A 25,841-nucleotide genomic window follows, 5' to 3' on the forward strand; every position below is an offset into this window, starting at 1 on the left:
ATTGTGTAAAGTGCTGTATTCAATAATAGTAAAAAGAAGAAACTTCCACTTCACCCTTGCTTATGTAGTGCCAGGCACGGGTAGAGACAGAATAATAATGAAAGTACTATTTATTCTTATCATAAGCATGTTTTTATAAGTGAATGGTGTGTGACGTATGGTAAACAATAAATATATAGTAAGCTACCAATTATCGCCTCCTGCTTTTGTGCCAGTCTGCTGAATGCTTTCAATAACAGCACTATCAAATGTAATGAAAGCTACTCTCTATTAAATGTTTACTATGTAATAAGCACTGTGCTGCATCCTTAGTAATACATGCAACAAACATTTACAAATACAATGATCAGAAAACTTGACGGGGGCGCCTGGGTGGCACAGCGGTTAAGCGTCTGCCTTCGGCTCAGGGCGTGATCCCGGCGTTATAGGATCGAGCCCCCACATCAGGCTCCTCTGCTATGAGCCTGCTTCTTCCTCTCCCACTCCCTCTGCTTGTGTTCCCTCTCTCACTGGCTGTCTCTATCTCTGTCGAATAAATAAAATCTTTAAAAAAAAAAAAAAAGAAAAGAAAAAAAAAAGAAAACTTGACGGGGTTCCTATCCTCTAACTAGAACCTGCTGGAGAGCCAGCCTCTGAAAAAATAACCACACAAAGAGATTATGTTATTAAAAATTGCTGGAAACCCAAATCTGCTTGACCTCCATTTAAATATTATGTCATTATGTAATGTTTACTACAGAAAATATGTATTCTTAAGGGGCGCCTGAGTGGCTCAGCTGGTTAAGTGACGGGACTCTTGATTTCAGCTCAGGTGGTGATCTCAGGCTCATGAGATCCAGCCCTGTTCAGGCAGTCTGTTTAAGACTCTTTCTCGGCCCCTCCTGCCCTTGCACCTGTTTGCATGTGCTCTCTCTCTCCCGCTCTCTCTCTCATTCTTTCAAGTAAATAAATAAATCTTTTAAAAAAAATACACGTTCTTAATCGTCTCCTATACATATATATGTAGAAAAAACCAAACAGCGAGTAGTTAATGTTGACTGTACTGTGGTGGGCATCTGGGTATGCTTTAGAGTATTCTTTCTACTTTTCTGTACACTTGAAATTTTTCATAATAAATAAGTTTTTTTAAAGATAATCTTTGTCTTTTACCTAGAGCATTTGGTCCATTTACACTTATTATATTTACTAATACATCTGGATTTATTTCTACCACCTTATTTTGTGCTTTTTTTTTTGACATGCCTGTTTTTTTTTTTTTTTTTTTTCCTCTCCTTTCTTCCTTAGGGCTGATTTTTTCCCCCTCATTCTCTTTTCTTCCTCTTATACACTATCTTTGTTGTTTTCATGATTACCCTAGAAATTGTGACATGGGTACTTATGAAAGTCCGATTTTTAAAATGTCTTTACCATGCTTCCTTAAAATTCAAGGACATTGAGACACTTTAACTGTAACCACGCATCCCCAAAATTATATGCCTTAATTGTGGTATATTTTAGGTTTAATCTTTTCCTTTTCATCCCATGAGTCATTACTAAATTGTTTTACACAGTCGACATTAGTTTAGACTCAACCACACAGTTACCAATTTCTTTGCCCATCTTTTCTTCTTGCATCTCAGAACGTAACAACCAGGATCATGTTCCTTGTGCCTGAAGTACATTCTTTAAATTCTATTTCATTGAGGGTTTGTTGGGCCAAACTCTCTCCATTTTTGTTAATTTGAAAATGACTTTATATTTCCTTTGCTCTTGAAAGATATTTTAGCTGGTTTACTAAGGCAACAGGTCTCTCTCACCACCCCCAAAGATACCATTCGCTGGTTTCCAGCTGCCATTGTTACTGTTGAGATTTCAGATGACAACCTCCTATAACAAAATGCCTTGGAATGGATAGCTTAAATAACAGCATTTATTTCTCATGGTTCTGAAGTCCAGGAAGTCCAAGACGAAAGCGCTGGCAGACTCCATGTCTGGTGAGACCCTACCCCCTTCCTGGTTCACAGCCTGCCATTCCCCTGTGCTCTGAGGCTTCTCTCTAAGGGCACTCGTCCTATTGATGAGGGCTTCACCCTCATGACCGAAGCTCCTCTTCCTGGGCCCCACCTCCCAACACCATCCCGTGGGGGATGAGGTTTCCACACAGGAATTGGGGGGATGGGATACAACCCTTCAGTCTATAGTCTATAGCACTTCCCCTGCTTGAATTCTCAGGGTTTTCTCCATTTGTTTTTCGGTATCTTTCATCCTTCTGGAAAATTCTCAGACAACATTAAACATTGTTTTTGTTTTTTTTATTGTTGTAAGGTACACATAACATACCATTTACTAGCTTACCTATGTGAAGTGTGCCATTCAGTGACATTGAATACACACGCCGTTGGGCAACTGTCACCACCATCCATTTCCAGAACTCTTCCTCTTGCAAAACTGGAACTCCACACCCAGTAAACAATAGCTCCCCATTCACTTCACTAGCCTTGCGATATCTCAGTATCTTCTCTTCTGGCTTTTACGGTTTTCCATTATCTGATTAACAATTTCCTTATACTAAGTTATCTTTGTCACCTAGGTGGCTCGGTTGGTTAAGTGTCTGCCTTTGGCTCAGGTCATGATCCCGGAGTTCCGGGATGGAGCCCTGCATTGGGCAGGCGGTCTGCTTCTCCCCCTCCCTCTGCCCCTGCTCATGCTCTCTCTCTGTCTCTCTCAAATAAGTAAATAAAATCTTAAAAACAAACCCTGTTGTAATTTTTGCTTTCCTGGTTGGACCTTGACTAACACCACTTGGTACTGAGACTGGTCCCAGGACACAGACCCTCAAAGAAGGTATTCTGGGACTGATGCGGCCACATCCTCATGCGTGACTGCAGGGCCAGTGGGACGGGATCCCAGCTGGGGTGGGCTGGAGTGGGGTCATACCAGCTGGTGACTGGTTCAACTACGTTCAGTGACATCCCGTAAGTAGTTCAAAATCAGTCATGGTGGAAGTGTTTACACACAGAAATCTGAAACGACCACAAGTAAGAGTTACTGTTTTATCCACACAGCTAGTTTAGCATACAGCAAAGGTTACGAGGCGTCCACGAGAAATACACGGTGGCATCACTACTCACTGCGTTATCATCCACATTGGATTGTGACACCGTGCCCACAGAAGAAGGGCCTCAAAGAGCTGAGTGGCTCCTATGCTTTCATGTAGCTGTGAGGACAGAGGACTGTGGGGTGGGGTGGCTGCATCTGGCTTCACTGGGGCTATTACAGAAAGAAAGTGACAAACTCTTTAAACATGTAGTTTAACTCACAGTCGGAAAACCAGGGAGATTCTATGGAGCTCGAATATAATCTTTTATGTCTAGTAGCTATAGGTTTTTGCCCTTGCTGGAAATCATACCCCGAATTTAATTAGGCAGGTTGCAGAATTACCACCTAAATGGACTTCATAGATTTTCCAGAATCTCAAGCAGTATATTGGGATGTCTGCTTTGTCTGGCTGAGCCATGACCAGAGACCAGAGAGACCAGAAACGTACACTCGCTGGCAGCCGTGGCCAGGGACAGACATGGCGGAGCTGGGCTGGGTGAGAAGGAGGTGTGGGGAGGGGGCGTGTGGATGGTTCTTAGGATGGGAACCGTGAGAAGATACCTGTGTCCCATGTGAATGCCCACCCAAGTGCATCTACGGAAGCAGTAACTCTCCAATAATCAAGCAGACCCGGTGACACATTTTGCAGATGACAGTCCTTTTTCCCAGCTGTGCCATTGCTCGCTCACTGGGTTTATTTGCAAAGTGGCCGTGGTGGCAGATGTGAAGTTCTGCATGGGCCCGAGAACATGGACTTCTGTCATGAAGCAGACCTGGTCACTGCCACTTAGTGCCTGAGGTGATGACAGCGGAGCCCAGCCCTAAGACCTCAAATGGCACCATTTCCTGGGGAGCGGTGGAGGTTAGAAACCTGCCAATGTGACCACTAAGATATGTGGGAAAAAAAAAAACAAAAACAAAAACAGAATTACAGACTCAAAACAAACAAATAAACAAACCTGAAATGAAAAATTCCTGAACAGGCTTATCGGCAGCCTAAAGGAAAATTAGTGACTGGAGGGGAGGTCTGAGGAAATATCCAGGATGTGGGACATAAAAATGAGAGATTAAGCTATGACAGAGAAGTAAAGAGATATGGAGAATGATCTGTTTTACAGACTTCTCCCTCTCTTTCTCTTTCTCTCTCTCTTTATCACAGCCCACAGTAATAAATGTGTTTTGTTTGTGACTCACTACATAGATATATGTATAAGTATGTTAATAAATATAACTGAAACAAAAATTTCTTGAAATAATACAATACACTCTGATATTTGCTATTTATTTTCTTTCTCAGTGCTGGTAACAACCTACTAAATTGATTTTATAAGTCACTCTTGGGAAACAACCTACGGTTTGAATAACACTGGTTGAATAAACTACTAGTCAGACTTCCAGAAGAAAAGAGTGAGAGAATGGGGCTGAGACAATATTTAAAAGAGATGTTGTCACACATGCTCCAATATGGATGAACCTGGAGGATGTTATGCTAAGTGAAATTCGCCAGATACAAAAGGACAAATACTGTATGATTCCACTTCTGTGAGGTTTCTAGAGTAGTTAAATTCACAAAGACAGAAAGTAGCATAACCCCCGGTTACTAGGGGTCATGGAAAGGTGGAATGGGGAGCTATTGTTTACTGGGTGTAGAGTTCCAGTTTTGCAAGAGGAAGAGTTCTGGAAATGGATGGTGGTGACAGTTGCCCAACGGCGTGAATGTATTCAATGTCACTGAATGGCACACTTTCACATAGGTAAGCTAGTAAATGGTATGTTATGTGTACCTTACAACAATAAAAAAAACAAAACCAGCAATGTTTAATGTTGTCTGAGAATTTTCCAGAAGGATGAAAGATACCGGAAAACAAATGGAGAAAACCCTGAGAGTTCAAGCAGGGGAAGTGCTATAGACTATAGACTGAAGGGTTGTATCCCATCCCCCCAATTCCTGTGTGGAAACCTCATCCCCCACGGGATGGTGTTGGGAGGTGGGGCCCAGGAAGAGGAGCTTCGGTCATGAGGGTGAAGCCCTCATCAATAGGACGAGTGCCCTTAGAGAGAAGCCCCAGAGCACAGGGGAATGGCAGGCTGTGAACCAGGAAGGGGGTAGGGTCTCACCAGACATGGAGTCTGCCAGCGCTTTCATCTTGGACTTACTGCCTGTGGCAGGTGGAGCGGAGGGACAGTGCCAGGTCATTAGACCCCAGGAGCTGAGAGGAGGGCCTTTGTGGAGGTGGGACAGACTTCTGAGGAGGGAGTGTGGACTGGCCAGCGCTGGGGGCCTCTGAGAGGACACGACGTGTCTACTCCTGGGATTGCCATATAAAAGCTGAGAACTGCCAAAACTGCACTGCCAGGTGAGGGGTCCATGCTGAGGTGATACTGGCAGGAACAGGAAGCCAACAGGTAGAGCAATCCTTTCCACTCCTTGTGCCTCTCTGCAGGTCACCCTCAGCATCCTCCACACGTGCCTCCTGCAGTCATGCATTTAGCCTTGGCTACAGAGGACCTCACTGTCTAGGTAGGGGAGTGGGGGGAGGAATACCACACCAGAATCATGACAACTTTGTTCTGGGGGCTGGGAGGAAAATGTAAATGTTCAGAGAGTATTTAGAGAATTGTCTTGGAAAGACAGTAAGAACTTGCCAGAGAGGAAAAACAAAGAAGTGGAGGAATAGCACATGCAAAGGCCCTGGGGTACACGGCCTGTCAGGGCCTGCTTGGGGAAAGGCAAGGAGTAGTAATTTTTCCTCAAATATATCTAGCTCCTGTTCTGTGTGAGGTGGTATTTTAGCATAAGTATTAGTTTCCTATGGTGCTATAACAAATTATCCCAAAATTGTGGCTTTTAACAACTCAAATTTGTTATCTTACATTTCGGGACATCAGAGGTCTGAAGTTGGGTCTGAGGAGGCTAAAATCCATGTGTGACCCATCTGGAGGCTCCTTGCCTTGTCCGGCTTCTGGAGGTTAGCCACAGTCCTTGACTTGAGGCCCCCCTTCATCTTTAAAGATAGCAGGGCAGGATCTCCAGTCTTCTCTCCTGGACCTCTACTCTCTTTGTACTGCGTGTGTCACTGTGGGCCAGATACTATGCTAAGTGCTTTGCTTATGTTCACTTATTCAACCCAGTGTCGAGAGGGGTCATTTACCCCCACTTTACGGATGAGGAGACCAAGACACTGAGAAGTACGGCCAGCAAGGGCTGGGGGGCGGGGGTCTTCGGTTATGCTTGAGAATCTAGACTTTACCCTTCGGTATCCTTGCCTATCCCAGTGCTTTTATACAGAGGAGCAACTGACCTATTATTTTGTTCTATTGTATTGTTTTAAAAAATTCTTTGTTTCTTTTTTCTTTTGTTTTTATTTTTCTAATTTGTGTTTTTAAAAAATGTATTGTTTTTAAATACCCTTTTTTGGGGGGCAGTAATTTTATCTTTACAGAGAAGTTGCAATGGGCGTACAGAGAGTTCTGTCTACCCCTCAGCCAGTATTCCCAGTGTTATCATTTTAATATCATTTCACATGACGGTGGTAGCAACATTATTGTTGCTGGAACATTAACTAAACTCTGGACGATTTTTGGGGATCACAAGTTTTTCCACTAATATCCCCTCCTCACTGTATTCAGCAAGTTTACTCTTCACAGAGGCCCTCCAGAAGCCCACTGGAGAAGGGCCTGATACGACACCAGCACAAGCAGCCACAGCTGACCCAGCACCACGTGAACGCCGCGCGTCTCACACATTCTCACGACGCAGTCCTAATGTCATTTTCTCTGGTTTGCAGATGAGGACGTCAAGGCATGGAGGTTCAGCAACTTGCCCAGGAGGAGTGAGAGGCTGGAGAAGAGGACTTGGATGAAGGGGACCAGAGCGGCGGGTGAGAGGCATACTTCTCACAACCAGGGGCCCTGGTGCGGGAGTGGGGTCAAGCCCAGGAGTCCCAGTGGCTCTGCCACAGGCCCTTTGCACTCGCTGTCCTCTCTTGCACTGGACTTCCCGTGGCAGCCTGTACACTGTCACCGTCATCGCACGACTTCCTGCATACCTGCTTCGTGTTGGGCATCTTGCCAGATGCTGGGGACATGCAGAGCCTCAGACAGTGTGGGGCACAGGAGACATGTACTCAAGTGGAAATGAACCTTGGGAAGGGAGGCCCCCCGAAGAAAAGCCGGCAGGCCTGGGGATGGAGTGTGAAAAGGTGACGGAGGGTGGGTGTGGGCTCTATTGGATGCTGGTCCTGCTAGAAAGCTGTTCTGGAGGGTTTCCCCAACCCGGCTCTCCAAACCCGGCTTCTATGTCAGCCACACTTTCCCCTCCCCGCCCTCTGCTGTCTGTGTCCCACTAGGAAGCCAGCTCCGTACAGGATGCGTACAGGATGACCTGACACCCCACTTCTGACACCTGGCAGCGGCGTGAAGCACGGCCATCAAGAGAAACCAGTGAAGAAATGAATGGAATAAATGAAGGGCGATCTGAAGTCACCAGGTGTTGACGTGGGAGGGCCAGCTTGTGCACAGGATTTGTCGAAACCCATGCAGACCTGGCAGCTCAGCACTGGCCTGGATGGGGGCTAGGGAGGTCCCCAAGTCAGCCGCCCTGCATCTCTGCAACCTGGAGAGGGGGCAGTCATCGGGCCTGACCCTTGCCCCAGGAGGGGGCCCCTCCAGCCTCAGGCTGGAGAACTTGGGAACAGCTGCCTGCTCAGTTGAGGGTCTCAGTGAACAGGGTAGATGCTGGCAGGTTTGGGGGCAGAGGAAGACCATCGCTTTCACCCTTCTCCCCCACCCCCCCAGAAGCAAGAACCCCCTTGGTTCTTCATTCCTGACTGTGAGCAACTGGGGGTGCATTCTTGGTCCCCGTCTCTGTTCCCGGCACGTAAAAGGTGCTCAATAAATGCTTGATGAATAAACGAAATAATGTAATTAAGAATTTGGGGTGGGGTGGGGAAGAGAGTCTTTTCAATCCTTAGGACTTGTCCCCAAGCACCCAGAAGGCCACATTTGCATACAAATAATTAATATTCTAATTACAAATCATTTGTATTGATTTATTAAGCAGATCCCCAAAGGATCTCTAGAAGATATTTAGATTCCCTGCTCCTTAGGGGTAAGGACGGCGTATTTACCTCGTCGCTCCCCCAGGCAGTGCGAGGGAGAAGAGCTCCGCGCTGCATGTTTGATGAGGCAGGAGTGAGCGCGGTCTTATTGTGGGAAGGGTTTATAGGGTCCCCACAGATTATTTCCGGTGGGTTGGGGGTTGGGGGACAGGAAACGCATCCATGCGCGTCTGTGTGTTGGTGTGTATGTAAAATTTTCATACCTCTCTTTTTCCCCCAAGCCCTAGTGATTGCCCACTGTGTGGCCTTCGTTCGAGAAGGAGCGCGAGGGGGCCGGGGACCCCTCCTGCTCTGTCCAGCCCGGAGACAAGCAAAGCAAGACAGAGTCTCCAGGGGCCTCTCCAGAGAGTGACGAGTGCTGGGAGTGTTACAGTTCCGATCTTCTCTGTTTGCGTCTCCCAAGTCACCCCAAATCAATGACAGCAGCATGATAAAAAAATCTGTAGCTATAGCTATAGACATTTATCTTTCTCTACCTACCTATAGGCAACAAGCTTTGCTGCTTTCATTGATCTGAATAAGAATGGAGTTTGCTCTGTGACTGCGGCATCAAGAGCCCCCACCTCCACGTCCTGCGGACCCACTGGCCACCCCCAGGGCCCTCGGAGGACAGAAACTGTATGGCAGCCTGGCTGGCCGCGTCAGAGAAGGAGGGATCCCCCCGGAACGCCTTACCCCTAGCAAGGGGTTTGGGGGCTGAGGAACAGAAGAAGGGGGGATGGAGGGAGAGAGACGGAGGAGAGAGAGGGAGAAAGAAGAGAGGGAGAAAGAGAGATGGGGAAAGTGTGAGAAGGAGGGAGGGATAGAGAGAGGTAGAGAGAAGAATGGAGGGAGGAGAGGGAAAGAGGAGGGATGGAGAGAGACAGAGAGGGATACAGGGGGAGGGGGGTCAGAGGAGGAGGGAAGGAGAGGGAGGAAGAGGGAGGGGAGAGAGAGGGGGATGAGGTAGAGAGAGGAATGGAGGGGGGAGAGGGAGGGAGGAGAGAGGGGAAGGGATGGAGAGGAAGGAGGAAGGAGGGAGAGGAGGAAGAAGGAGGGAAGAGAGGGAAAGGGATAGAGGGAGGAGAGGGAGGGAGAAGGGAGGGAGAGGGAGGAAGAGGGAAAGAGGGAGCTGGAGGGGTTTAAAGTTTGGCTCCTCAGGTTCCATTTTCCTGGGCTCCACTCCCAGGGATGCTTAGGGCTATGGACTCTCACGTGACTGTTACAACTTTGTATTTTTATGTGGAGAAAAAACAAAACCAGGCATCACAGTGTGTAAAGCAGGACAGGTTCCCATGGAACCCAGATCATTGCAGAAGGCGCATCATTTCCCGCTGGGAAAGGCCTATTTCTCCCTGGTGCAGGAGCCCTGGTTCCTGGTTGCCACCCACTCCCAGCAGCTCTGTGGTTTTACTAGAAGTTACTAAGCTGTTGGCAACGTCCTCCAGCCGAAGGCCCCAGGGACACCCCTGCCATTGAAGGAGGGAGGAGGGCGGCAGTCCTGCACCTGGGAGAGGTGACTAGGGGGTTGGAGGAAGTGGGGCTTTGCCCTGGGTTGGGTGCAGGCAGGTCAGGGTGGTCCTAGGATGACGGGGGGGGGGGCGGGGGGAGGGTGTCAAGGTTTGGCAAACCGTAGGGTCCCTTTTTGTTGAGNCTGGCAAAGCGCAGCCCCAACCAACCTCGGACTAGCTGGGAGAGGGGATGTGCGGCTAATTTAGGGCCTTCGGACAACGGGGCTCAGAATGATCACGGACGGGTCTTGTTTTCTGTCTGGACCCACGGTGGTCACGGGTGGCCTGGTGTGATGTGCTGCGGGCCTGTGCTGGGCGGGAGGGAGCAAGCCCGGCTGCGGGGGCGGAGGCTGCTTTCTTTCTCCTTCCAGCCCCTGTGTCTGTCCCCTGTCTGTAAGGCGGGGGACAGTCCTGTTTTCTGCTCCTGGGTTTGGGGGTCAATACAAGTGAGGTTCTTAGCGCCATGTGGCTAGCACGTGGTCAACCCTCCGTAAGATACTAGCCACTAACACGGGGCACATTTCAAAGAGCTCCCCGGGTCTGTGCGAAGCCCGGGAGGCCTGTGAGCTTGGGAGCTGCTACTGTTCCCAGGGACTGAGGACATTGCAGGGCTGATTTGCACGTCTTTTGGTACTTTGTGAGGAAATGAAAATCCCCCTCCCCGCCATCCAGGAAACAGGGCATGATGAACCAGATCTTTGGGTCCCCTGGCCGGCTGCGCCGTGGAGCAGGAGCCTCTGGATTTCGGGGTTTGTTTCAGCACCATGTTAGGCGTGGAGATGACTTAAAATAAAAACCCCCCAAAACTGGTATCTTCATCATCGATTTGTAACTCTGTGATCTCCCCTCTCCCCCAATCTTTAAATGTTACTAAGTAACAGCAACCACTTCTTAACCTCAGCAGTTAGCAAAGGGGCCGTGTGGTAAAGACACCCTGCTGGGTCCCCTACGGAAAGGTGTCACCGAACCGGCTCAGCAGATGTGTTCCCTGCTGGGGTCCTCGTGTGTTTGTGCTGTGATAATGCATGGAGTGTGAGAGCAGTCCCTATTTTTCATTTATTTATTCCTCCGTGCTTTCCAGTGGCCAGAGTATTAACATTTAATTTGGATACTAAACAATGCTGGGTCAGCCTCCCGAAACAGGTCCCTGGGAGGGCTGCAGGTGACAAGTGTCTGCTATGGTGCCCACGCTTTACAGATGCCCGGTTCCTTCCTACCTTGTCTTTGCTCCCGGCTCCCAGCCTCAGATTCCTCCTGCTCAGACCCCTCGGATCTGTGTTGTTCTCCTGTAGCTGGGGCTACAAGCCGTCTTTTGTCTTTTTCCCATTTTACTTTGCAACTGCAGTCACTCGTATTTTCTTCATTTTGCATTTGTGTGTGCACTCATGGGCATGTGTGGGTGTGTGTATTTTTTTTAAACTCCAGCATTATGAAAAGTAAAGACAAATTTTTCTCTGTTTTAGGCTGTGTTAGAGAAACAATAAAGAAGTCCCTGGTGGATTCACGGTGGGGAAAAAAAAAAAAGCAGGCACCGAATGCGTGTGGTTTGGTAACAGACATTTGGATGCCGGGGCTAGCAATGAAGCTGACGTGTGCATTATTGGTGCTATCAGTAATATTGGCTTACGCAGCTGGACTGTTTGCCATCATTAGCTATTCACAGTCACCCCATGAAGATGTATCGTTATCGTTTCGCAAAGAATATTACCCTCCGACTCACAGAGGAGGCAGCCAAAGCTGCAGCCCGGTGTCTGAGTCAGCGAAATTCCAAGTGTCTTCTGGCTGGCCTTGGAGCCCTCTTTGAAACATGAGCCCTGAGTCATTCATTGCAGAGCCTGTCTTCCAAGTAAATGCAATTTTATTCTACTTCTTGAAATGCTCTCAACAAGATTTCTGGGTCACGTTAACCTGCACATCATTTTAATCTAGCTGATGCCAAAGAGCCTTTCCAGGCTGGTGAGATTCTTCTTCTGTTCCAGGTGGCTGTGTTTGTTTTTGTTTTTGTAGGGGGGGGGAGGGGGTAACCTGATATACTCAGTGATCATCTCCTTATAAGGACTCTTAAGAGGCTTCAAAACTTCAGCACCCGCAAGGTTAACAAGCCATTTATTAAAACTGCCACTTGGCCACCCATGTTCCCATCTCTTATTACATTCAGAAGATTTGCTTTGGGAGAAGTCATTTAAGAACAGGGCAAGAAAACGCACAGGGATCCTCCCTCTTTAACATAAGGCTATCATGTTGGAAATAGGAAGTAGAGAAATAAATTCAAGCAAAACATGCTTCGTGGGCTATTTTATGATTTGGGGGCCCAGACGGTTAATAACTGACCCATTCAGACAACAGGTCTGATTCCGTTGATAAAGAACCCCCATGTCATTGCTACAGTGGCTGCTCAGACTATGACGTGTTCTCATTTATAGGCAAAGAAGACACTCGACCCATCGCCGGAGCCACGGATTGAAATGGGAACGTTGATGATAGTATACCACTGGTGTGGCTTCCGGGCCCCAGGCCTGTGCATTAACCTCCCATTTATGTTCACAGCCCTGCAATTTTCTTCTTAAGAATGCCCAGTCTCTAATGGAATGGAGACATAATAGTCTCATTGTGTTTTCCATATATTTTATTTTAACAGAGGCCAGAAGGTAACATTCTCCACTGAGTACTAACGAAGAGAATTCTGGTTCTCTTGTTCTGTTTCCCACCCTTTAACAGTGGTATTTGTGGTTATGTCAACTTTAAAAAGGTGATCTCTGCAGGCTTACATTGTTTCCCGGAAGTTGCTGAAAGGATGTACTGAAGATAAAAAGTGGAAGTGACCAGATGTCAGGTTAAAATCATTATTAACAAGGTGACTCATTCCGACGAGGTGTTAGCTGTCAAATCTTTGTTCCTTTCCTCTCTCTTGTAAGCTCCAGCAGTGGTCCCTTGCAGAGGGTATAAAAGGAAGTGATCATTTGATTCTCCTGGGGGGGTAAATTCTAGAAAGCTGAGATGCCTGACTTCCCAACCAACACTGACGTTTTTCAGCAGAGAATCATGTTTGTGGTTAGTATTAATATAAGTCAAACAACTGAAAACATTAAAAGGCTTTGCATTTTATTTTATAATTTACCATTGTAAAGGCAATCTAGTTCTTAACTTTTAATGGAAAAAAAAAAGTCTGCAATAAACATTAAGGTTGCTTAGAAACCCCACTCCACGATTTGGTTCTTATATGCCCTAAGGCAGGCAGCCAGTTGCTTGTGGAAAAATAAAGCAAACTGTTTTGTGTATGCGTTTCAAACACCCCTGTTTGTTTCGGGTGCTGCTAATTTGTTTCTTCCTTTTTGGCATAGAGTCGTTCTCTTTTTCTTGGCATCTATAAACGAGACTGGCTTCCCCAACAGTACTATTTTGACAGGCTATAGACTAATATTCTTCTTCTTAACATATATTTATTTATATCCCCTCTTTCTTTTTTTTTTTTTTTTAAAGATTTTATTTATTTATTCGACAGAGATAGAGACAGCCAGCGAGAGAGGGAACACAAGCAGGGGGAGTGGGAGAGGAAGAAGCAGGCTCATAGCGGAGGAGCCTGATGTGGGGCTCGATCCCATAACGCCGGGATCACGCCCTGAGCTGAAGGCAGACGCTTAACCGCTGTGCCACCCAGGCACCCCCAATATATCCCCTCTTTCTAAGAGGATTTAGGACAGCTTGAAAAGATTTACATCAAATATCAAAATTAAAAAATGTGTAAAGTTCTAAACACTTGCTCCAAATGTGGCTCTAAGCTTTTTACTGATCACGTTGAAAGGGAGGGGTGTGCGTGTGTTTCTGAAGTTCTTATTTCAGTTCCAGTTAGTTAACTACAGCGTTAATTTCAGGTGGACAGTGATTCAGCATTTCCATCCATCACCCGGTGCTTCTCACAACAAGTGCCCTCGTTCGTCCCCGGCCCGTTTCCTCTGTCCCCTATCCACCTCCCCTTTGGGAACCGCCAGTGTGTTCTCTATAGTTAAGAGTCTGTTTCTTGGTTTTCCTCTCCCTCTTTTCTTTTTCCCCTTTGCTCATTTGTTTTGTTTCTTAAATTCCACATAGGAGTGAAATCATATGGTATTTGTCTTTCTCTGACTTATTTAGCCTAGGGTTACACTCTCTAGCTCCATGTGTTGTTGCAAATGGCAAGATTTCATTCTTTTTATGGCTGAATAGTGTTCCATTGTGTGTGTGTGTGTGTGTGTGTGTGTGGATACCACATCTTCCTTATCTATTCATCAATTGTTGGACACTTGGGTTGTTTCCATAATTTGGCTATTGCAGATAATGCTGTAATACACATCGGGGAACATGTATCCCTTCAAATTAGTAATTGCAGTATTTTGCACAAATACTGAGCAGTGCAATAGCTGGACTGTAGGGCAGCTCTACTGTTAACTTTTTGAGGAAGCTCCACACTGTGTTCCGGAGAGACGGCGCCGGCGTGCATTCCTACCAACAGTGCACGAGGGTTTGAAGGGAAGGTGTGTCCTGAAAAGGAAGACTGAGACGAATGTCACTTCAGTCTATCTATTCAGCCAATTTCCATTAAGGATCTGAGAAGGGATTAGGGTGCAGGAACTCCTGAATTTTTGCTTTTCATTTTGTTGTTGTTGGTTATTAAATAAACTCTCCACCCAACATGGGGCTTGAACTCTCGACCCCGAGATGAAGAGCCGTGTGCTCCAGGGACTGTGCCAGCCAGGCGCCCGTTTGTTTTTAATAAGAAAAAACCCACGCCTACACGCAGTAAACTAATGTAAGAAAGGATGCAAGTATGTATAAAGCACAGAGCAAATCGAAGGTGGCATTTGTCATCCAAGCCTTTCTCCTTGGAGATAATGACTGCTAACAGCTTGGAGAATGCATTTCCAGATCCTAGAGGCACGCACATATTGTAAAGGTATTTTATACAAACAGAGTCGGATTCCACGTACATACTCATGTTCTCTTTTTTTTCCATTCAACTATATATTGGGCAACTCTCCACTCATTTGTACGTGACAGTTTGCTTCTTTTATGTTCTTTCTCCAAAAGTTATGAACAAGGCTGCAGAGCTGTTCTTGTCGACTTAGGGATTCTTGTACGGAACCCGTGTGTGTGTGGGGGGGGTGACGTCTTTAAATGTGGGTCATTTCCCTTCCTGAGGGTGGTTCTTTTTGCTTTGCGGGCACTGTTAGTAAAGATAGTAATCTGTTCTTTTATATATGTAGCAAACATTTTCCCCAGTTTTTGTTTCACCTTTCAACTTTGGCTACGGCCTCTCCTGCTCTATCTTATCACGGAGCCAGGCGGAGGACCCGAGAGTTGACCGTGGGCCTGTGGCTCGTCCCGGCATCATCCTCCCCATCGTCCCCATTGTCCTCCATCGTCCCCCCTCATGCAGCTCCCGCTGTGGGTGGACGTATTGCCTGTAATACTGGAGCGTATGTGCTAAGAAACCTATTTCCTTTCAGTAACGATTAAAAAGCCCTACAAAACATCTATCGAACAGGGAAATGCAAATTCCACTGTCACACATCACTACACACCTGCCAGGATGGCTGAAACGGAGAATCTATCAAGTGCTGGTAAAGACGCCGGGCAACTGGAACCCCCACATGCAGCAGGCGGGAGTGACATTCACATGCTCCTTATGCCACTTCAGCAAAGTTAAACTCAACGGAGCTACACATACGTGTATCTCTCGGGCCCCAACTGCTCCACCCGCAGGTATATGTCCAACCGAAACCTGCACGGGGCACCAAAGACAGGTGTCAGAACGCGTGTGGTGGGACGCTCCTAACAGCAGAACTCTGGAGACAATCCAGGGCCCGCGAACGCAGGATGGGTAAATGGGAGTTATGCACACAGTGGGATCCTGCGGAGCTGAGAATGAACGGGAACGCTACAGGCCACGTCGGATGCAAGAAGCCAGACTTGAACCACAGGGCGTGTAAGGTCTACACCCAGGCAACACGGACCTGTGATGTGAGAAAACAGGACGGTGACTGGAAGGAGATGCTGGGTGGGCCTCTGGGTTGTGGGGGATGTCTTTTTGTGATCTGAGGAGTGGCTCCCAGGCTATGCCTCCTTTTTGAAAATTTAATGAGGTGTACACTGTTATTTATGACATTTTCTGTACGTTATACTTCAGAAAAAATGCAAAAAACAACAAACTAAAGACAAACAGTTTTTGAAACTGAATCAGATTAAGATTATTGGGGAGATGGCTCGTAAAAGCGAATTACAGGTGAGGGGCGCCTGGGCGGCTCCGTCAGTTAAGCGTCTGACTCTTGATTTTGGCTCAGGTCATGATCTCAGGGTTGAGACTGAGCCCCGCATCGGGCTCCACGCTGAGCATGGAGTCTGCTTGGGATTCTCTTCCCCTGCCCCCACCTCTCTCTCTCAAAAAAAACAAAAAAAAAAACCTTAGACACGAGGGCTTCCTCTCTGTGAATGCTGTGCTGAATGCCAGGTGTGTAGGTGTCTTCCCTAAGTATCACCTCCCCGTTTTGCAGATGAAGAGAATGGAACTCAGAGAGGTTACGAGCTTTCTCCAGGGCCACACAGCCTAAAAAGGGGCTGGCTGGGACTCCAACCCAGGTCTGTCCATCTCCAGGCCTCTCTGTCCTCTCTGGTGCCTGAACACATCAGCTCTCTCGAGACAATCATGGCAGACAGACATGGTGCTTCCATGTGAGGGGGACAGCGGAGGGAGCACGAGCTCATGGAGCTGTGCTTCTGTAGGCGATGAGTGGCACAAGGGGTTCCAGGGTTCGAGTCGACACTGGCATGGAAATGCCAGCACCTTGGACTAGACCCGGCGACCATGGGAGAGGGTGGGACGCAGTGCCTCACTTAGCAGATGCTCACTGCGGCCTCACAGGGCCTGCCTCCAGCCCCTCCCGCACCTTAACTAAGGAAGGACTCGGACAGGGACTCGGAGAGGGAGACGCAGGACGCCACGAGGCCAGGGCAGACACACAAACGCCTCCTGGCTCCCCAGACACGACGGCTACCGACGTTCAGACATTTCAGCTTTCAAAAATAGTTTTGTTTTTTTTTTTTTTTAAAGATTTTATTTATTTATTCGACAGAGATAGAGACAGCCAGCGAGAGAGGGAACACAAGCAGGGGGAGTGGGAGAGGAAGAAGCAGGCTCATAGCGGACGACTGATGTGGGGATTGATCCCATAACGCCGGGATCACGCCCTGAGCCGAAGGCAGATGCTTAACCGCTGTGCCACCCAGGCGCCCCTCAAAAATAGTTTTAAAGTTACTTCAAAATATTTGGCTGAGAAAAGCGTGGGACGAACCCTACCACAAAGAGAAAACCAAACCATTTGAAAGGCAAATACATGTATTTGTAAACGTAGCATTTTATTAACAAAATGTTTACACCCTTCTTACAATACAACAAATTTTGTAGTGATTTAGCATGTTATACTCTATAAAAGTTCATCATAGAATATTCAAGCTAAAACGATAGAGTTTAAAAGTACGCCAAATCTACCACCGTCTGCAAACTACCTACTACCAGCCTAAGTATAAAAAGAAAAGTCTTATAACAACTAGTTTTCTCTTGTCAGCATCTAACAAACAGTACAGACATCACATGGTTTACATGTAGACTTAGGTCCAGCCCAAGGTAAAGACTGCAAAAATAAAGTCTTCGACACCCACACGAGCTTGGCCGTCCCCAGTACAATATCCCGTCACGGGTGATCGAGCGATGCATCATGCAGCGAAGCCACGGCTACAGATCTGGGCTGTTTACAGTGCTACAAAGCGGCCTAAACTGTAAGCAACTTAATGGTTTGTTTTTTATCCCCCCCGCCATAATCGATGCTATTATAAAAGGCACAAATATCTTACTCCTTGCATCGGGTCTTGAAAAGGCATCACATTCTTAGGAGAAATGAGAATTGCTGGTACGACAGTTTCGCGTCTATGTACGTATGTATGCATGTATGTATTTTTAAAGGTCTAGGCTCATCGCCACAGCTGTTTCTCTTCCAGACTTTAGATGTGTATCTTTACATATGTTAACAGGTGCTCTGTTACGAACTCAGCAATGTTCTGACACTTAAACCATCTCATTTTTGTCCCTCAGTCATGCTGCCACCGTCAGCCAGAGCTGCCCGTTCCCTCTCCGGAAAGACGGGAGCTCCTCACCTCAAATTAGCCTTTGCATCTCCCCGTGGCACCCGTCGCTCGCTGGACCTGGAGGGCTGGGTCCCACTGCCGCCACCATGGAATGCGGCCCGGGGAGGAATGTCGCATGCACCTAGGAGATGGCCGGTGCTGTGTGTCTTTAAGGGAGAGCCCACCACAAAATGAGAAGAGAAATAAGGCAAGGAGTCTGTTTCGATCACAGAGACGGCAAGACATCAATTCTTAAGAAGGTCAGAGGCATGACTGACAATTATGGGAATGACTCATAAGGTGAAATGATGCAAAGACTGAGCTGGATGAGAGTAAAAAAAAGAAAAATCTTTTCCAGGCCAATACAGCTCTGTCTACACAGGACAACAAATGGTTTAAAAATAGAGCCACCAATCAGTTGCTCTGACTAGCCAGCTGCCTATAATTCCCTCCACCCGGGCTGAATCGACCAGTCACGCTGACATCACGTGCACGACCCATATTAAGAAAAAGTTCCAGAAACTCTGTAATAACCTCAGATGAAAGTCAGCAGAGGTACACAAACTTCAGCCTTGCTTTCAACATTTTTCAGGGGTAAAACTCGGTATTCAAGCACAAACTTGATGAAAAAAATTGATAAAGGAGAAATGACATGCGAATGAGGCCCCGAGGGGAAGTCCCGCACTACTGTGCGCTGAACGACGTTCTGGAGTGGGGCTCTGGACTCCCGTGGGGAAGGAGGCACGCTCCGCTCTCCACAACCTGACTTTAGATGTCATGGGGGTTCCTGGGCAATTTCAGTCCTGAGGAAAGACTATCGGCCCTCCGTGCAATATGCTACATTAAGGACGATTTCCTCTGTAGCGCTGCATTAAACAATCTGCTTCCAGAAACGATGAAACGTTCCCGAATCAAGAAGTGGCACCAAAACCTGCATGTTTTGTTTCTGTTGCGTGATTAAGGACACCATTAAGAATCTACAGTTTAAAGATACCAATTAAAAAAGGCTTTTTCAAAAAAATCATTACTATCTTAGGGCTTCCCATTTATTAGCTGAATTCTGGGCACTTGAATTCCTGGTCGCGGAAAGCTACCCAGAATTTGGTTTGCTTCATTTACGAAGCATTTTGATGAGGTACTGGGCACCATACAGATCTGAAAACGAGCTAGCAATACATTAAATTCTTTTTTCCTTAAATTTGTTAAGACTCCATGGTTTCAAAACCAGTATCTACTGATGACACATCCTCATCTTACCATCTAAAATGTTCAATGTGATGAGAAGATGGGAACGTTTAAAATTTTTCTTTTTATTACACTTCTGAATCCTTTTGTTTTGAAGCCAAAAATATTCTAGCATCTATAACTGATTATCCTCTAAAAAGGAAAGAACACAGATATTAGTTATTTCTGATGGTGCAGACCATCAAATTAAAGTTGATCTATGCTACTGGAAGTCCTTCTGGATTTGAAAAGTAAATCATTTTCCTATAAACTCAAGAGCATCCTGAAGGACAAACCGAGAAATATGGGGGTTCTCGGTTTTATTTATTCACTTTCTTCATTATGTCTAATGAAACTTCATCACGCCAGGTCTCTCTTATCATTCTCTTAGATTGAAAAAGTGGAGGCTCCTGAAAAATGTAATACCCTTCTAATATTTTTTAGACTTTCATTTGCACATAAAACAGGACAAATGCCCCAGAATTCCATTAATGTTTCTTGCAAGTCAGATAATCACATTGCCTGGATTTCTATTACTGGAATTCAAGACAAGTAACTCTGCTGTCGAGAGAAATTGGCAGAGGTCGTTTCTTCCACGCCCAGGCTAGGTTTCCACCCAACCTCCCTTTTCTAAAACCATGCAGGATAATGTGTAACTCCTGGACAGATCTGTTACTTGGACTATTTTTTTATGATCGGGCTGCAGGAGTTCAGATACGTCTCCTAAACACCACCTTGAATCATTGGGGAACCCCCCCTGCACCGAGCTAACGGAGGCAGCTATACAGTGATAGCTCGATCCTTAAGAGTACATTCCACTTCTTCCTTTTTTAAATACATTAACCATTAAGAGGTCTTGAAGTCAAAACAGTAAACCGAAGTCATGCTGCTAGTCCCTTTACGACAAATTTAAACGAGGAAGATTCTTCCATGAGTTCACACCATCTAGCTTATCGTGGCCTTTAACTCTCACTATAGGGTCAGGAAGGACATTTACAGACCCCAGAGAGTAGAGAAGAGAGCCAGCCTGAGTGGGTGTGCTGTCAATCCCTCCAACGTTCTGAAGCAGGTACCTAGCAGGGATCAGAGTTAAGGGGCTCTCGGTAACCCTTCCTCAGAAGGAAAGGATTCTCTCATGACTTATACAGACAGGTTCTTGCAGAGACGTCCGAATGTGTAGGGGCTCATCTGTTGTATATTATATACTTGGCACCTGTATCTTATACAACCACGGGGCCATGAATCATGTTCTCAGTGTGTTCTGAAAAAAACGAGTAGAAAAAAATGCTTGTAAGAATTTACATAACCTCTTTTGCGACTCACCCACAGAACAGAAAAGATGCAGCTAATGGTGAACAAACGCCTTTTCAAGCCCCGAGGCTGACATGCCAATCACGCCGTGGAAATCTGAGTCAAACCTGCCCATTTTAACACACTGCCGAGAAGGCACCGAGATTCTGGTCTGACATCTCCAGGAGAGCCACGGAGTGATTCTCTAAAGGACATTTTCATTTGTATATCTCCCAGAGTTTTAATTTAGAAGGTCTCCTAGACCTGTTTTCCTTCTTGAGAAGAGAAAAAAAAAATACAAGACTTAAAGAGAAATTCTAAAATTACATGTGGCCTTCCCTCCCTTTTTATATATTTAAAAAATAATAAAAAATGATAGCCTCGAGAAGGTCACCAGCCCACTCCAGGGAGGAGGTCAAGCCTCTAATACAAAAGGCTCCAAGCTTTGGATACGGGAGGCATCCGCTTCCCACAAAATCATGAACGGGCAACAAGGAAGTGTGTTATTTTAAAGGAACCAACTCTCTCAGCCGCTTTGCGCGGCACTTCTCCTGCCTGTGGCTGAAAAGCAGGTGATGGAGGTTTCGTCTGGAACCAGAAGGGCTTGCAATAGGTACTTCTCCCTAATCACTTCTTAAAGAGAGTTTAAAATGAAGGACACTTAATCATACTCTTACTTTATGTTCTTTTAATCACCAAATGATGGTTAATTGGTTATCACAGAATTGGAAAAACACTTGTGTGAAAGGAGAGTTCTGGAGACTGATGGTTCCTAGGACTGGGCACCTGCAAAGAGCTCATTTCAATTTCTCTGAGAGGAATCAATATACACTTGCAGCTAATTAATGATTTTTCTCTTCTCAGTCCCCAAAGTTTTTAAAAATGGCCCTTTGTCAGAAGGGAACCAAAAAAGATTTTTATAGATGGGGTATGTCTCAATTCCTTTGAAATCTAGCTTTTTCTCATAGGAAATAACTTGAGAATATACGCACTGTGTATTAGATCATTGCTTGGTCAGGTTATTAATCCAAAGCGTGTTCAAAATAAAACACTGCTCTGCCTTTCATCTCCACCTCTGCATCGCCCAAGCGAACAAAACAAATGGGAACATTCCCCCATTTTCATGGGGTCCGGATCACGCAGATCCAAGAGGACAACGTGCTGCTGGGCTAGTGGTGAGAAGGCGCTACGCGAGAAGCAGGGTCTCGTGGATTCCTGAGACAGTCTGACGAAAATGAGGGGAGAAGAGGCCCCAGAACGCGGGAAGGCAGCGCTGTGGCACGAGCCAGCCAGCCATCATTCATTCTGGGACTAAAACACGTGGCCAGAACCACACAGAAGCCCTCTCTACACACGGGGAGGAGCGTGAGAAGTCATGAAGAAAGAACAGCCAAGGAGGGCCTGAAGAGCCGGCCCTGTTTTGGGCTAAATGCAGTGATGGTGGGGACAGGGTGAGAGGGGGGACAGGGTGAGAGGCAGGCCAACGCCTCGACAGTGAAGAAGAGGAATGGAAGCACGCGGCCTTCCCCGGGGCACCCAGACCGCAGGGAATCGACAGTGGCTGACAGGTTTGGTGGGAAAACTGTGAAGGTCACAGATATGCGTCATCTTTTGGTGAAAAAAGACAGAAAGGGCCACCCATGCACCGCCTCTTCAGTAGTGAGTCAAGCACCCTTTGTTTTTATTTTGTTTGTTGTCGTGGAGATAGAGGCCCGGAGTGGGAATGTTAGGGACACGCCAGGGCTGAGGCCAGATGCCCTGATCCATCTACGTGTATAGGAAAGGAAATTCAACCCCTTCAGGTGTCAAGAGCCCACCCTTAGAATCATGTGTTTTCTCTTACAGCTTGCTTATGTCAAGGTGGGAAGGGAGCAAGATGCTAGGAGGGTAGAAAGTCCGCATGCATTTTAAACAAAACGTTAGAATTTTCCCCAACTACATTCCTTCCATATGATTTCAGTAAGAGAATAAATAATTTCAAATGCTCAAGATATACACCAGGGAAAAGGGAATCGCTTTTTACTTAATCTGAGTTATAATTTTCCCATTAAAATCTACCCATATCAAGTGGGGGGCACAGGGAAATAACAATTATTTTTAAAAGTTTCAACTGTTCAGTTTAAGGATAGCTTTGAAAACACAATTTAGTTTGAAATTCAAGCTGTTTCATTTCCTATTTAATCTTGTAAATTTCCTTCCCTTACAATACTCAGGTTGGAAGGGTGCCAAATTAGACCAGGAGCAAATTGTCACCAACTTCACTTCAGTGCTTTATTTTTAGATTATATTAAAAACCTCATTAGGCTCCCTGAGGGAAAGAGTGTTAACCACTAACAGAGGCAGGGGAATACAGGAAACGGAAAGATAAGCTGAATTGTTAACAAGGAAAGCTCGCTTGAAACACTTGTCTGAGGTCGCTGTAAATGTTAAAAGAAACTTATTACCAAGACCAGGTGAAATGACTTGAACTTGGAGCGTAATCTTTTACCCCCAGGCTAGGAAGGGCTAGTCAGGCTTGTCAAAGTGGCATATGTCTTGATTATGATTTCCAGATGGGATGTGGAAGGGAGGGGTGGGTGGAAGTCAAGGCAGAGACCTTTTTAAAGACTGTGAGCCAAGTGCTCTGTGCTCTCGCCCAACAGAAATGTGCGGCAGAGCACCCCCCGCCCCCCGACAGGCTGAGAGGTGCGTGGGCACACCAAGACACTGGCTGCGAGATTAAATGGAGTGTTGGGTGAAACATAGAATTTATTCACGTATTTACATAATTTATAACCTTTAAGCAATGGTCTCATAAATATAGACTACAACTTTACATATGCTAAGCAACAGATAACTGTTTTCCCCACCAAAATATCTGGGTTAAATAAAAAATTGACAGCATTTACACGACTTTCTTTACTACCTCTCTTCTTCCTCTTTTTGAAGCCACTGCTAGTCAGTTCAAACACATGCAATTCAATTTATTCCAGGCTGCTTCTCTCCCGCCGCCATCTTGATCACGAGACCTTATTTAAAAAGGTGCCAATAATGTGTTTTGTGACACATACAGGACGAGGTCAGAACGCAAACCTCGGGTGAGCTATGCCTCTGTTGTTACTGTTATTAATTTACTGTATGTATCATGGGCTAAAGTATTCAATGAAAAGTGCTTTAGAGATGGCGGGGATGGAGTCATTTCCATCAGTCCTATAAATAACCCAGGTTAGCTCCCAATAATGATTGCCATCCCTCCACTCACGATCACCTACCACATTTTAAATGATACGATTCCCTCTAACAGTGGTAACGGGAAACCAAGGAAATTACAATCTCTGCAAGGTCTTTTTTTCCTCAAGAACCACGAAAGTGCTAATTTTCCCTTTACAAATGTTACATAAAATCTTGATTACAAAACTACTCAACAATTTAATCCTACCATCCATACAATTACATGTTCCTTTTCAGCGAGGTCAAAAGCCTACGCAGTCCCCTCTGCACACCAGACTCGTGACACGACGGAGGTCCGCAGACTGAAATGTTACTGCCGCAGCCTACAAACTGGAAGCAGAACTGGCCAATTTCTCTGAGTCCTTTTGGCATGAAGAAGACCCGCACCGACGAGGCGAAAGCCTCCGGCGGGGACCCCAGCCCTCCTGTTAACTCTCTGGGCCACCTACTTCATCATTAAGTCGGGGAGGCCGAGGCTCGGTCAGCAGCAGCTTCGCTGCGGCTCGGAAGGCTGTCTCCGGAGCTTGAAGCCCTTACCGCCAGATGGCGGGTTGGTGTCAGCGGACGGAATTCTTCGACCTAGACAGAGGGGAGAGGAGGGAAGGAAAGAGCTTTAACTTTCCAAATCTGTTCATTCTCAGACGCAACAATTGTGCAGGCGCAATTGGAAAGGTTTCACGAAAATAAAAAGAGTTGGACGAATTTTCAATCTGGGAATCATTTTCGATTTACAGAAAAGTTGCAAAAATAACAGAGAGAGTTGCTATATGGCCCTCACCCGGGGCACGCCTGCATCTTACACTCCCATGGGACATGTGCGGACATGAAGAATTCTGCACTGGCACCTCACTAACTAAGGGTCCAGACTTCGTTTAGATGACGTCAGTTTTTCTACTAATGTCCTGTTTCTGTTCAAGGGCCTGAACAAGGATATCACATTGTATTTAGTAAAAATTTTTTTAAATAAAAAGAAATTACATGTCGACGAAACATTCTGAGTAGGGAGTATATGCACTTTGGTAAACAAATTCCATCAGAACATGCCTGTCCCTCTGCCTTGGGGCAGAACCACCATCCAGAGATGGGTGTGCATAGACACGTACAGGACACACACACACACCTGTAACCTGGCCCCGTCCTTAAGCCCTGAGAGGAGCAGACATGGGCACTGCTGTCCACCTTGCTGCTTCCATTGAATATACTCTGGGGGCTGCTCCATTGTTTCTAATGGCTCTATGCTATTACACTGCATGGATGTACCATAATTTATTTAACCATTCCCCTGTTGATGGGTATTTAGTTTGTTTCCAACATTGTGATGGTATTAACAACAATGTAAAAAATATCTCTGTGAACCGACGTGTAAGATAAATTAACAGAGGTGGAAGAACTGGGTCACGCTATTCTACTCCTGGGTATTTATCTGACACACCATGTTCCCAGTGTCTATCTAGCACAAATGCAAGATGGACGTGCAATTTAGATTTTGACAAATGCTGCCAAATTGCTCTCTAAAAAGGCTGTGCCACTTTATTCTCCTACCAACAATGCATGAGAATGAACAGGTTTCACTTTACTGCTCCGTGAAGCATAATGTCAATTTCAGGAGAAACCTTAAATCACCATCCACCCACCCAGCCCACAATGCAAGGATTGTGTCCATGCACAAAGGCCTTCCAGATGCCCTCCCACTTCCTAGCTCTCTCTAACACCTCCCATTCTAAAATCAGCCAGGGGCCAGAGCTACTCATTTGCCTCCAGAGCCATGTCCCTTGAATTAGACCCGAAGTTCTTCAAGGGAAACGGTCCTCTTTCCTCCATCTTTGTTTCTGGTATCATTTAGCACAGTAACGGGCACGGAAGTATTTTGAAAGCATGGAATGAACGGACACGTGCATCTTGTGGCACTAACAAGGCTGAGATGCAATCTGCCAATTCTCAGGTCCTTGGTCACCAAGCCTGGAGCCTCCAGCACGTTCAGCAGCCTGCAAATCCAGGTGGGTAGTACATAGCATGGTGTCTACACTTGAAAGTGTCCCCCAGAATGTCCTACGACTACTTTTCAAATGCCTGTAGATACTGCTGTGAATAAACTGCAAATTTACTTAAAAGCTTTACCGAAGCTTCTTGTTGTTACATATTTCTAATAAACAAATCATGGAAATCCAGCTGGTATTACAGTGCCATCTCTGAAACTGTCTTAGAGGAAAGCAGAGGAGAACATCTTTATGGCTCTAAACTAGAGCCAGAAAGTACTAACTGTGAACGGAAATAAGGA

The 25,841-nt window shown here is 46.1% G+C and overlaps 1 protein-coding gene and 1 long non-coding RNA gene across 3 annotated transcripts in view; one reads left to right on the top strand and one right to left on the bottom strand.

Moving 5' to 3' along the window:
- Window positions 1-7,968, top strand: part of LOC117795712 — a 9,049-nt gene extending 1,081 nt beyond the window's left edge. Inside the window, exons 2-3 of the long non-coding RNA XR_004619846.1 lie at window positions 6,867-6,959; window positions 7,428-7,968. This is a non-coding gene — a long non-coding RNA (uncharacterized LOC117795712). The remainder of the gene's footprint in view (window positions 1-6,866; window positions 6,960-7,427) is intronic.
- Window positions 7,969-17,055: 9,087 nt separating this feature from the next.
- The window catches only part of RAB22A (RAB22A, member RAS oncogene family), a 58,369-nt gene continuing 49,583 nt past the window's right edge, over window positions 17,056-25,841 (bottom strand). The window contains exons 7-8 of one of the 2 annotated variants that reach the window (XM_034641938.1): window positions 24,013-24,142; window positions 17,056-20,324 (exon numbers count right to left, since the gene is read on the bottom strand). In XM_034641938.1, coding sequence (XP_034497829.1) covers window positions 24,045-24,142 — 98 coding nt within the window. In that variant the 3' untranslated portion in view covers window positions 17,056-20,324; window positions 24,013-24,044. Of the gene's footprint in view, window positions 24,143-25,841 lie in introns of both variants that reach the window. The other variant, XM_034641937.1, reaches the window with a different exon arrangement.

Source organism: Ailuropoda melanoleuca, chromosome 13 (genome assembly GCF_002007445.2).
Source record: "Ailuropoda melanoleuca isolate Jingjing chromosome 13, ASM200744v2, whole genome shotgun sequence".
Classification (NCBI taxonomy): domain Eukaryota; kingdom Metazoa; phylum Chordata; class Mammalia; order Carnivora; family Ursidae; genus Ailuropoda; species Ailuropoda melanoleuca.